Here is a 12800-nt window from a genome sequence, read left to right on the forward strand (position 1 = left end):
AAAAGACTTAGGACTAGATGTTGGAGATGTTGGAAAATTTTCACCTACCAACATGACAAATACTATAAACATACCCAAAGCTACAATGAAGTGGTTTGGGTGAAGATATACTGAGGTATTATAAGGACCCAGTCGAAGTCTACCACTAAATCTACAGAGCCAATGAAGCCTAAACATTGCGGTCCATGATGTTCTTCGTCCAATGTGACTGAGTATGAGTCATTTAGCAAAGAAGAATAGGCATAGAATATTAGTATCTAGAGATGCATTATTTGTCATAATAAAACTTGATAGATTTAATAATGTAATGTAAGATGAAGAATTCAAGGAACATGAATCCTGAGTAGTTCGTAATAGTTTTATTGAACTATAACCCACAGTGTGTAGGAGTGTCCAGAGCAGATTCCAGGAACAACCTCTGTGATCTCAGTCTGGAAGAGTGCAGGCCTAAAGGACAACAAAAAAAATCTTCAGCTGCCTGATCTCCTGCTCCTGGACCTGGGCAGGAAGTATCACAGCCCAAATGGAAAAGGTGAGGGGAAGTCAGTTTGTATAGACAGAAAAATTCAGTAATGTTGAAAAGTTCCTTTATTTCAGTAACTCAATTCACTAAGTGAAACATAATATACAAAATAAAAGCACACAGTCTGATGTTTTCAAGACTTTATTTGTGTTAGTTATGATGATATTCTGCTAATGGCTAATGAAACATGACATTTAGTGATTGCATATTTTCACTATGACATTTTTTTTTGACTGGAAGTAATATGAATGATGCCTAGCCAGAATCCCCATAAGTTACAGAAGAGGGTGACTGCAAAGACGCCCTACAATCACAAAGGCTTGGAGCTCAACTTAAAACAGAAGTTGCTAAATTACCAGTGGAAAGTGTTCTTTAGCAGAGGCTTTTTCAAATTTGCTGTCATAGAGACTGCTACAGGAGATCTTTCCTGTTCACAGACATCACCATCTACACAAACTCTTTGAAGACGTCTCAGTTAATATGAGCTACAAGAACATTTCATTTTCCTTTGGGATCAATAAAATACTTTTGAATTTGGATTGTGTCTGATTGCTGTAATCCATTTTTTGTAAAAAGAAGAGAAAAAACGTATTGAAGAAAAGTTTATGCCCATTTTACACTGATTTATTAACTTTTGACAGATGTTTTCATAAACTTTAGATAGATAGATAGATAGATAGATAGATAGATAGATAGATAGATAGATAGATAGATAGATAGATAGATAGATAGATAGATAGAATTTGACCTCCGTAGTTATGAAATCTTGACTGCGGCTCAACAACGACCTCTGTCAGCGTGACAGCACTCCGCAACCGGGACAACCTGAGGAGAAAAACAAACGCACACGGATACATCGACGGGCCTCATCAGACGATCGGATTGGACAACAGGATGTGAGTTGAGCTGTTTTGGGGTGAGGCGATGCGTTCAAGGGCATCACAATTTTTGCACATCTGCGCAGTTACGCAGCGCTCCAAACGCTCCGGATAAACCCTGGGCAGCACGTTTCACCCTCAGCAGTTTTTAAATCTGAGAAAATACCCGCAGTCACCGCTGCACGGCAGCATTTCCACGCATGCACCCGTCTCATGTGTGTTTCACTCGGTGATGTGGTGTCTAGGCAGGAGGGGGGGAAAGTTGTGGACATGTTTTCCTGGAAGTGCACGGTTTTGCGGATACAGTGTGCAACAGTGTAACTACGGCGTTAAGAAGCCTCCCGCTACCCCGTCGGGACTTTGGAGCGTCTTTCCGTGTTGCTGTCTAACCGCCTGATCGCCATATTGTGCGCAGCGAAACTCGATGGAAACTTGTCAGAGTTGTGACATTTGCTGCGCACAAGCCCTCTATGGAGCTGCGTGCAGTCGGCTTTGATCGAAACCTAAAAGTGACTCCATGGAGCCGATCAGGGGGTCGTTTTTGCACCATTGATCAGGTAAATTGAACCCTCTGGCTTTTATAATAACGCTTGTTGGTCTGCGGTGTTGATCTAGAGAGCACGCAGCTCCCGAGTCGCTTCCTTATTGCTTGTTTGCAACAGAACATTACTGGCTATCGCTCGGGTGATTGCAAGAGCCCCTTCGTTTCCTGTATTTCTTGTTAAGCCAAATGGCAGCTCAGCTCCGGAGGCGCCTCCTTGTTTTCTGCTACCTTAAAACTTCGGCTTGCAAATGTCTTTTCGTGCACGCACCTGATCGCATGAATCCAAACACGGACTAGTTTCCCCTCTGCATTATAATTTCACTTTTCACACAAGGCCGTTTGCTGGTGTAGGCCTCAGTTTCCTCTTTGCTGCTGGCGACTGTAAATCGGCTGTAAACTCGTAGTGTTCCCCCCACTCCCCTATCAGGAACCAATTCATGACTTTTATTCTCTCTGTGTGTCTGTCTTCTGTAAGGTCTAGCTCCCCTGAAGATGTTGAGAAGAATGGACAGCAGACCTCAGATTTAATTGCTGAAAGACGACTGCATGTTCCCCACCCTGCACTTTCCTTTGGGATTTTATGTTTCCTCCCAGATACCTCTGTATACACAATTAAAGAATTTCTCGACCGCGGGCAGCGGCAGCACACTAAGGAGGGATATACCAAGTTTTGCACGATTATAAATTCAGTCGAAAGCCATTTTCTAATCTTAGGAGACTGCTATGAGTCTTCCTTCTCAGGTTAACACTGACAAGAGCAAACACCGGACTCCAGCCATGAAAGATGGAGTGCAGCACCCGGGGGAGGTTTATTATGGTATGGGCTCTCCTCCTTTAAAAGCGAGCCACAGTGACTCTGCAAGCGGCTCTGGTGTTTACAACCCAGAGAAAGGCCACCAAAATCTGCCACACTATCAGCAGCCTTCTGCTGTGAAGTGGATGCAGGACCCCTTGCAGGCACCGGGGTGGACCCAGGAGGCTCCGGTGGCAGGCTGGGGCCAGAACTTTGGCCCGTACATGAGCGGTGTGAACGTCAGGGATCAGATGGCCTTCCATAAAGGAGTTCACGAAGGCGTAGCGATGCCGATGGCAGCGGAAAACCAGCTGACAGCCCCCGTGGAGGTTTACAGAGACGCCAGCCAGGCTCAAACTCAGGGAAGGGGGCTTGAATGGGAGCAGCACCCCAGTGCTGCTGCTGTAATGCATCAGGCCCAGCTACAAGCCTATCAGCATGGCCACAAGGGTGTGGATCTCCAGGGGCAACCCCATGTGCCAGCTCACACCATGCAGGGGCCCATTCTGCAGCCTTTCCAGGCCTCATTCAGATCCAACAAACAGCAGTTTTCATCAGGTTACTACTCTGTTTTCCCAGCAAACAAGGGAATAATCTACGGAGAGCAGCCTAAAACTCAGCAGCAGATTCTACATCAGATGCAGCAGCAACAAATGCATCATCACCACCACCAACAGCAGCAGCAACAGCAGCAGCAACAACAACAGCAACAACAGCAGCAGCAGCAGCAACACATTCACCAGCAGCTTCAGCTGCAGCAGCAGCAGCATATGCAGCAACACCAAATCCAACAGCACCAAATTCAGCAACAGCAAATGCAGCAAATACAGCAACAGTATCACCAGCAGCAGGTGCAGGAGCAGCAACTTCAGCAGATGCAGCAACAGATACAGCAACAGAATGTTCCACAGCCTGAAACAACACAACCTCAGGTCCAACCAAACCTGCAGCAGCAGACCCAAAGCTTTGGCGCTTATCCACCTCCTGACCCTCTTCCACCAGACTCTGGAACGAGCAAAGAAGACACACAACCAATGGAGACGCATCCAGAAGCCCAAACCGGAGACGGATCCGCTCTACCCGATCCGTCCTCTGAAAAGGTTGCCGCCACAAGTCCTTTAGATGCTGGTGACCCGGCCCCCGCGGCCCCTCGGCGCTCGAGACGCCTCTCCAGGGAGGGACAGTCCCCGCTGGGCCCTCCTCCCGGAAACATGTGGTCCCAAGCCTCCAAAGAGCCGCTGCCACCTCCGCTGCCACTGCCACCAGCGCCCCAGAATGGAGTGGCAGGTGTCACAGCTGCAAAAGGAGCGGAAAGCCAAGCAGCGACAGGAGGGGTCATACAGATCACACGCAGGAGAAGGAGGGCGTCCAAAGAGATCAACCTGGAGACCCTTGCTCAGAAGGCTTCAGAAATGGAGTCCCTGCCTGCTAAAGCTGCCAAGGTTTTTTTTTTTTTTTTTTTTTTTCAAAATTCAACATTTACACTCTTGTTGTATCTACTTTATTCATGTATAGTGTAAATCTATAGTGGGGATGCATCAGTGTTTTTCTTCAATATATTATCTGGACTATTGACATGAAAAAACCCATTAGATGTCGGTAACAACAAACACAATCTACACACCAATGAAATCAATGCAAATAAGCCCAGAAATCAGGTCCTGTGAAACAGTTGAACAAAAACGTACCGTCTTTATATTGGTAGTTATAGCTTCGAAACCTCTACTGTGTTGTGCATTGCCCAGGTGGGATTTTGATCTACAAAATCTCTTCAACTGTTAAAGGTTCATTAGGGCTCTTCTAAAAAAAAAAACTCTGATCTTCAGTTTTATCCAGATTTACGGTTAGTGTCGTGTGTTTGGGAAGAGATGAATTCTGTTCTCTTCTGAACACTCTTTATTCACCCGGCAAAATGAGCTTTGGCAGGGTTTTTCTTCGAGAGTGGAGTATTGCGCAGCGAGCATTCCTTTAGGTAGCTTTGTTGAGTCCATAACTTATTGTTTTATTTGAAACAACGATAGTTCCAGGTCTTCGTAAAGTGGTCCTCATCTCTTGGACAACTCTTCTGATTATACTCTGATTAGCTAACAGAAATCATGTAAGCCGTACCTGGTCATCCTTGGTTTACTATGAAATTATGTTCTTTCCACTCCTGCATCCTTGCCCTAATGGAGCCCACTGGAACATGAAGAAGCTAAGAGAGGCATCTGTATCCAATGCTATCGGAGTAATCTCCTACAGTAAGGCTGTAAAAGTTTTAAGAGAGAGAGCTTGTTGTCATTCCCTATTGAGACATTTTTCTTGTACTTTTTGCATTTTGAAACCTTTTTATAGACAATGAGTTAAGATCAAACCACCTGGCATTAGTCTGCAATTACAGAAGCAAGAATTCCTTTATAAATACTGTCAGATTTCAGGCATTATCTTGGCTTTCTCTGCCAGCGTCATCTGGGTTTCTGCAGGATCTTAAAAAGAAAAAAAATCAAAATAGCTGAAATTTCATCCCAATATTTTCCAGAATTTCCATCTTAAATCTTAAATTACATTTGGTTATATCTTGACTTTGTGCTTCCTTTTTTCCCCCTTCTATTTATTTAGATTTCAATTTGAGAAAATATTTGCTTAGGCAATAAAAATCCAAACATTCTTTCTACCGTGTTCATTACTACCAGAAAGTGTATAATTTAAAAGGTCAGACTTGGAAAAAGACTGCAATTATGGCAACTACAACAATAAAGAGAGCAATTGGAATAAAAAATAATGTAAGTTATTAAGGGGAAAATAGAATTGAATAAAATGCCAGAGCCAAAGACACCAAGACAATAAAGTTAATGAATTTGCTGGAGTTTTTTTTTCTTATTCACATCCTAAATTTTAATCTTAAATTCTTAAATTTAATCTACTAAAGCTCACACAAACCCTGCTTGCTACACATAATTTAAATTAGTGGGGTAATTTGTTTTGATTTCAGTTTGTGGATTGTCTTCGGTTGTGAATTTCGTGTCAATATGCATGTTAGAAACACATTCATAACCATTTTACACACGTAAAAACAGAGTGGCGGCAAAGAGGGAAGTGTGGAAATCGATAGTACTGTAGCTCACAGTAGATCCATCACAGGTGAACGCCACATAAAAGGAGTCTGAATCGTCTTGAGTGTGGTGTAGGAGCTGCTAGCCAACAATCCCTCCAACTATAGTGACAGTTGGGTCGTGTTCTTGGGTCCGAAAGCAGCCAAGCGGCTGCTCTTGGTTACAGCAGTGGTCATAGTGATAATGATGGACTCCACCAGGAGCTGGGTGGCATGTTGGGTTTGGCGCTACCTGGTTTTCGTAACTGACTTGATCAAGTGATGGAAACAAAAAAAAAAAAAGTAGATTTTCAGTGCATCCTGCTTTGCACATCGAGGGAATAGCAAATAAGGTGGCTTATTTGGGCAAGTGAAAGCACATTTTCTCATTTGGCAAAGTTGGCACAGCTGTATAAAGAGGAACAGCCTTGTTTCTATGCAGAACTTCCCTACCGTTTACAAAACTCCCGCAGCCGTCCGGTTTCAGCTCTTTTAAAGAGATCTCCGCTATTTAGTTTGTACTTTTCCAACGCCGCTCTGCTACAAACTTCCAGCAGCAAATGTAGCTCCAGATTTCCTGCTCTGGACTTATTCAACACCGAGGGTGTTATCTCTGTGAGACACATGATACTGTCACTGGTCAGGATTGATCATGTTTACACAGTAGGTGCTGCACCCTCTTAGACGTTGTTCCTTTAACGCAGACTGTCAATATATAAACACAAGCACACAGAGTTCTCTGCCCCAAAGGGGTTAAGAGGCTGAGTATGGAACGTGCGCGCTCGATGTACAGTTGGAGCGGCTGCATGTCTGCACACCTCCACATTCCTCAGGCCTCTTTTCTGAAAGTCGCTCAGTGGCGGTAGGGAGGGGCCGAGCTGTCAACCTGCACGCTCCCGTTCTCCCCAAACTGGTTTCGTGTAGCCAGCTCACAAGCCGGAGCTGTTTTGTTTTATAGTTGGGACTTTTTCTTTTTTTTTTTTTGATTAGGAGAAACGGCTTTTATGCTGTCGGTGATTATGAAGGCTCCGAGTTATACTTCAGCTTTAAAACGGTGGAAGTTGTTTGTAATTTTCACTTCCCACTTTTAAAATCCTGGATCAGTTTAAAGAAAAGAAAACAAAACAAAAAAAAACTGTCAGTTCAAGCAGAAATGCCAGGATGCCATTTTCTTGAACAGAAGTATGTAGATCTACGACATCGCAGAAAGCATGAAGCTTGTTTTACATTTCACTTTTGAGTGAAAAAAACAAACATAATGGTGAGATGCAACTATTTCTTCTTTGTTTTAACATTTAAAGCCGGTCTGACTGGTCAGTTTAATATTTAATCTACTGAGAAAGTATGAATTAAACCTGAGTGATACTCATGTTTGGGGAAAGAAAAATGAATCACTGTTCAAGTTTTTTTGGTATTGCATCACGTTTTGAGATGACATTCACTCTCACCATCTTCCTCTTTTTATTTGTCACTCTGTCCCTCCACTTTTCTGACCTGGGTGCTTCTTGTTCTCTTCTCTCTTTGTCTTCTTTCTGTACCCTCCGCAGGAAGACGCCCCCTCTGCCATAGTGCCCTTGGTGATCCCAGTGTCCGTGCCTGTGCACAAGAGCCAGGCGGAGTCTCAGGGCGGCTGGGCTCAAGGCCGCGTTGGCCAGGGCGAGCGCACCGCGGGCCAGGCGGATCGGAAGCCCTCCGTGATCGTGGCTCGCCGCCGCTCGCTCAGAAACTCTGTGACTGAGAGTTTTGGCCAGGTTGGTTCCCTGTTGAACAGTTTTCATCGTCTTCGTGTTTTTGTAACATCTCTTAAAACCGTGGCGGGTCTGGCCGCTTTACTGTGTGGTGCAGATTTTCTTTACCGGGTCGGTTCGTGTTGAGAGTGTAAGTTTCAGATAACGAAAGGACCAAATTATTTGAGAAATTATGATGTGAAAGAAATCTATCCAAACCAAATTAGCCAGATGTAACCAATAATAGTCCCTTAAGCCTAATAAACGGTTGTGCTGCTGTTGGCATTGCTGCAGTGGAATCTTGGCTCTCTCCACTTTGCAGAAAAGTTTTAATTCTGCTACATTAGGTTTTTTTTTTGTTGTTGTTGTTTTTTTAAACCATGAAAAGCCTGACTAACTTCTTCCCAGAGCATTTTAGCCAAAGTTTGATTAGGCAACACCAAAACCCAACAGTTTCTTTTTGTGAACCATGCAGAACATGCTTGTGAGCTTCAGATCAACGTCTTGCAGCGTGGCGGTCCCTCAGCTTTATGTCACAAACTGATAGACATTCTCCGACAGGATTTTCTGGTAGAGCGTTATGGGGCTGGTATGCTCCCGAAGCAGCAAAGCAGCACTAGAGTAACACAATACTAACGTCATTTTTGATCGTTTGTGTGATGTTGTTTTCTTTTTTTTTTTTCCCTAAAGTACACGACGAGACACACACGGTTTGAAAAGTTCCACTTTTGTCTCGTCACTCCACACATTGTTTTGCAAACAGTCTTGGGGATTATCAAGATGTTTTTTTTTGTTTTTTTTTTTGGCATATGTGAAATAAGCCTTTTTATTCTTTTTGTCCAAAAGAATCACTGTTTTATTTTTTGTCCAGTGTATCTTTGTTATCACTTGGATTAATCTTTAGATCAGCAATGGATTTCTATTTTATGTACTTAGGGAAAGTTAACACATTTAATTCTTAATTATTTAAAGCCTTTCTGCTCTGGTTGAAGGTTTAGTGACTTGTGTAGATTATTTATTTATTTCAACTTTAAAAGTTTAGTTTTATAATAAAATATTTTATAATGATGTGCATGTCCTTTATTTTAAGGGTAGGGTTAGGGTTATTGCTTAGTCGTTGATACTGTTGCCATCAGTGTCAGAAAACTTTAGGAGGAAAACTAAAGGATTTAAACTTTAAAATGTTCCACTTCCCCCTCATTATTCCAAGGATGGGGAAAGCGATTCAGGAATGGAAGAGGACGGAAAGGCTAAGTTCAGGCGCCGGACTCGTCCCGAGCCCCTCATCATCCCTCCCCCCAAGCCATCCACCTTCATCCCCCCGTCCGTCTACTCCAGCATCACCCATTACCAGAGCAACCTGCGCTCTCCGGTCCGCCTACCGGACAACCTGCACTCCCTCCCCCCCTACACGCCTCCTCCCATCCTGTCGCCTGTCCGAGGAGGAACGGGTCTCTACTTCTCCGCCTTCCTCACCAACATCGCCGTAAGCAACCAGATCCTGCCGCCTCCGGCTACCCCAAAGACCGCAACTCGTAGCCTGCTGCGTTCCAGTAAGTCTCGGATGATTTCTGCACATCGCCTTTTTTTTTTTTTTTTTTTTTATAGAACAAAGTCTAACTTTTTTATTCATTGATTTGTTTTTCTTAGCGAGTTCAGAGATCACACCTCCAGTCTTGCCCTTGATCACTGATGCCACACCAGTGTGCCTTGAACCGTAAGCTTCGCATCGCAGATTCAAACAGATTTCTACCTTGTTCGTGTCGCTTACACCTCTATATCTCTTTGTTTTGTGTCGGGGTGCAGCCGTATCAATATTGGGCAGCAGTACCAAGCGGAAATACCCGATTTGCAAGATCAGCCATCCTCCCAGATGGACCAGCATAAAGCCGACTTGGTCTGGCATCCTTTGAATAACTCCAACCAAAAGCAAAGCGACGAGGAAACCAGTAGGTTTCCTCACAAGAACTACTTTATCAATCTTTTAACTTTCCCTCCCGCCCCCTCCTAATTTTTCTTCTTGCTTCTTTTTTTCAGTAGAACATTTTATGAACTTGGCTTGTTCAAGTGTTTTCAGTGGAGGAGGAACCAATCAGGAGCTGGCTTTACACTGTTTACATGAATGTGGAGACAATATTCTTGTGAGTAAAGAGACCAGTTGAGACTGATGTGAGCTTTTACCGCTGCAGGCTTTTATTTTGCATTAACTCTGCTTAATATTAAGGAAACACTGGAGCGTTTGATGCTTCAAGATCCAATTTTCCCCAAAGGCCATCACCTGGCAGGTTATCACTACTCAGGTAAAAAAAAAAAAAAAAAAGCTTCATAACCTTTCAGTTTCTTTCTTAACACTAATTTTACCACCTTCCCAGGTTCTGACCGCTGGACGGCGGAGGAGAAGTGTTACTTCAACAAAGGGATCTCTGCCTACAGGAAGGACTTCTTCCTGGTGCAGAAACTGGTAAGGGTGACGCTGCTGTCATCCAGGGGAAGCAATTATTTTTACTATTACAAGAATGATAGTCAGGCTTATTAAAGCGTTTTAGAAATAAAATGTAATGGAGAACATCCTTTTGCAAACAGGAAGATCTTTTTTTTTCTTCTTTTTTTTCTTTTTTTTTTTGAATTTCCTTAAAGTTCAAAGAGAAAAAAAAATCCGAGTGAATAAATCACATCCTCTCTGCGGCAGGAAGTCTGCGTTTTAGAATCAGAACAATAACAGAGGCGTGAGCCAGAGAGTCGGGGAGTTCGTGTTGCGTCTGGGAAAAGTCTGGAACGTGACGTAATTATTTTCTGGTTTAGTCCAGAATCGGTATCCTGTCCTAAAAGTCTGTCCGTGTTGACTTTCGCTGCCTGAGCCATCCTTCCTTCTTTACAGTCTGTTTGTTTTGCATTTAGTCTCCTATAATTAATCACTTGGATTTGCTTGTGTCTTTTGTCTTTTGTAGGTGCGGACTAAGACTGTTGCTCAGTGCGTGGAGTTCTACTATTCATATAAAAAGCAGGTGAAAGTCGGTCGAAACGGTATCTTAACTTTCGGCCCCCCAGATTCACCTGTGGAGAAGCACTCTGAGGCTGTGGTGGACGTTAAGGTAGCGTTGAGGGTTTGGTTTCTATGTTTCCTTTTCTTTACAGAAGATGTGGATAGGTGTGGCTAAAATATACAATATCTATTATGCACAAATCATCTGAATTCAAGGAACGGGATCATATAAGCACTCCCATTTCTTGATGCTACAGATAAAGTGCCCTGATATTCAAATATTAGCTAAAACAAGGGTTCACTTGTAGTTTGGGTAGGAAAACACTGCCTAAAAGTCCTTATTGTCCAACCTTACACCTCTTTTGGAAGCAAACATATAAAACATTTTAATGAGAGTTTCTTTTGTTCATTTTAGAGAAGTAGGAATACAGACTGACTTATTTAAGAACAAAGGCAGAAACGTTTAAAAAGGCACCAAAACTGATTATGCAGGGTAACGGGGCGGGAAAGCAGAAGTGATAAAAGTCATAGAAAGTCAGAAAAAAACCCAACATATTTACTTACACTCTAGTAAAATCCTAATCATAATCCTGCGTTTCAGCATCAAAGCTAACAACATTCCTGACTTTTTTTTTTTTTTTCCACCCATTAATTTATTGTGTGTTGTGGGATTCATGGCAGAGCTCACATCAGCCCAGATTAGAAGAAGACGAAAAGAAGGAAGCTTCTTTTTATGACGATAGCCATGAAACCAACCAGAAGGCGAGGGTGACTCAGTCACTACAAGCTCATGACTATGTAGTAAGTACTGCGCAAATCCTCTTCATTCACTGAGCAACCCGTTACGTTCAAAAAGAGGAAATCGTCAAACTTACTTTGCATATGTTGCTTCAGACAGGGACAGTTCTGGTCATCAAGGAGCCGGACGCAATGGGTAGGGAGGCTCATCAGTCATCGGTGCCTCACAGGCCTCGGGCTGAAGCCGCCGCAAAGAAGCCCAAACCCCCACCAAAACCCCCGCAGGACCCCAATGAAGTGTTTCCATGCAAGAAATGTGGCAGGTGAGGTCAAATTTTTATCTATTTTAGAAGTTTGTTAGATTTGCTGCTAAAAGTGAATAGTGTGACATTTGTATGTTTAAATTTGCTGGACTTCATTCAGCTTTAGAACCCCCTTCACTCTAGATTAGTGCCATTCTGTAGTTTAAAACCGTTTAAAATTTGGAAAACGTAGTTTCGTTGTGAGTATGAGCTGTGCGATCTATAGCATTTCCTTCTAGATATGAGGTTTCTGCGCCCCCCACAATCAGTTTCACTTTTAGTTTGGAGGAGAAGACCCTTTTTTTTATCACCTTATTAGTGTGAAAGGATGCAGGTGGGAGGGGTTTCTGTACAACTTACTGTAACCCAGAGCACGCCATATTATCATCAATCATTTTAAATAAGATTTTCACTGATCACACCTAAGCTCTGAAACCTGAAGTGTTTTTTTTTAAGAGTTGCGATGCAACTATTTAAAATTCATCAACCATCAGGAGGATTGAGGATTGATACCATTCAAAGTGTTCTCTTTAAAAGTTTAACAGCTACATTACACTTTTGAATTTCTTCTGCTCAGTTAGCAACAACCTGTATGCGTAATTTGGAGGTGTATGCACACTTTTCCTTTGGGGTCTGCATCATGGTGTTGTGTTAGTTTGATATCAAGGAGGGCTTACATGCAAACCTCTAAATTAATTTTAATGGTTCACTTTGGAAAATCACCTGTTAAGATGCGTAAATAAATTTGTGAAAGACGTATCTACGTTGCTACTTCTGACAACCACTAGGTGTCACTCCAGAGCAGCAACCAGCTGGGATAAAACTCAAGTCATTAGAAAATTAAAACAATTTCAAGTCCAAGAACATAATAGAATGAATTTGTAGAGTTTCTACATTCATTCTCGCTCTTTTATATGTTACATACTCCTTTACATACAAATGCATCACCTTAAAATAAACTAAATATCACTGAAAAGTTATATCATTAAGTCGGTTAAAGTCGTTCAACTACAATTTAAATTCATTACACACTGTGATATTTTGTTGATTAATTGCTACAGGAATGGAAACCCAGAAATGTCAGAAAGTTGGAATATTTCATAATAATATATTTCAGTGCAAAAAGGTCATCATATTGCTATCATAATTAGGCCTGTCTCGGTAAACGATAAATCAATTAATCGCATGATAAATTAAACCTATCGACCTCATTTTAATTATCAGCTTTATCGTCTCTTCCTG

General features: G+C 42.5%; 1 protein-coding gene across 2 annotated transcripts in view; it reads left to right on the forward strand.

Moving 5' to 3' along the window:
• Positions 1-1869: 1869 nt before the first annotated feature.
• Positions 1870-12800, forward strand: part of mideasa (mitotic deacetylase associated SANT domain protein a) — a 19216-nt gene continuing 8285 nt past the window's right edge. The window contains exons 1-12 of one of the 2 annotated variants that reach the window (XM_015042674.1): positions 1870-1958; positions 2421-4180; positions 7356-7559; positions 8746-9088; positions 9186-9252; positions 9342-9484; positions 9573-9676; positions 9760-9835; positions 9908-9996; positions 10484-10627; positions 11200-11319; positions 11413-11579. In XM_015042674.1, coding sequence (XP_014898160.1) covers positions 2669-4180; positions 7356-7559; positions 8746-9088; positions 9186-9252; positions 9342-9484; positions 9573-9676; positions 9760-9835; positions 9908-9996; positions 10484-10627; positions 11200-11319; positions 11413-11579 — 2969 coding nt within the window. In that variant the 5' untranslated portion in view covers positions 1870-1958; positions 2421-2668. The remainder of the gene's footprint in view (positions 1959-2420; positions 4181-7355; positions 7560-8745; positions 9089-9185; positions 9253-9341; positions 9485-9572; positions 9677-9759; positions 9836-9907; positions 9997-10483; positions 10628-11199; positions 11320-11412; positions 11580-12800) is intronic. The other variant, XM_015042675.1, reaches the window with a different exon arrangement.

The sequence above is a fragment of the Poecilia latipinna genome, unplaced genomic scaffold (genome assembly GCF_001443285.1).
Source record: "Poecilia latipinna isolate Pla-1442-1.1 unplaced genomic scaffold, P_latipinna-1.0 Scaffold599, whole genome shotgun sequence".
In the NCBI taxonomy this organism is placed as follows: domain Eukaryota; kingdom Metazoa; phylum Chordata; class Actinopteri; order Cyprinodontiformes; family Poeciliidae; genus Poecilia; species Poecilia latipinna.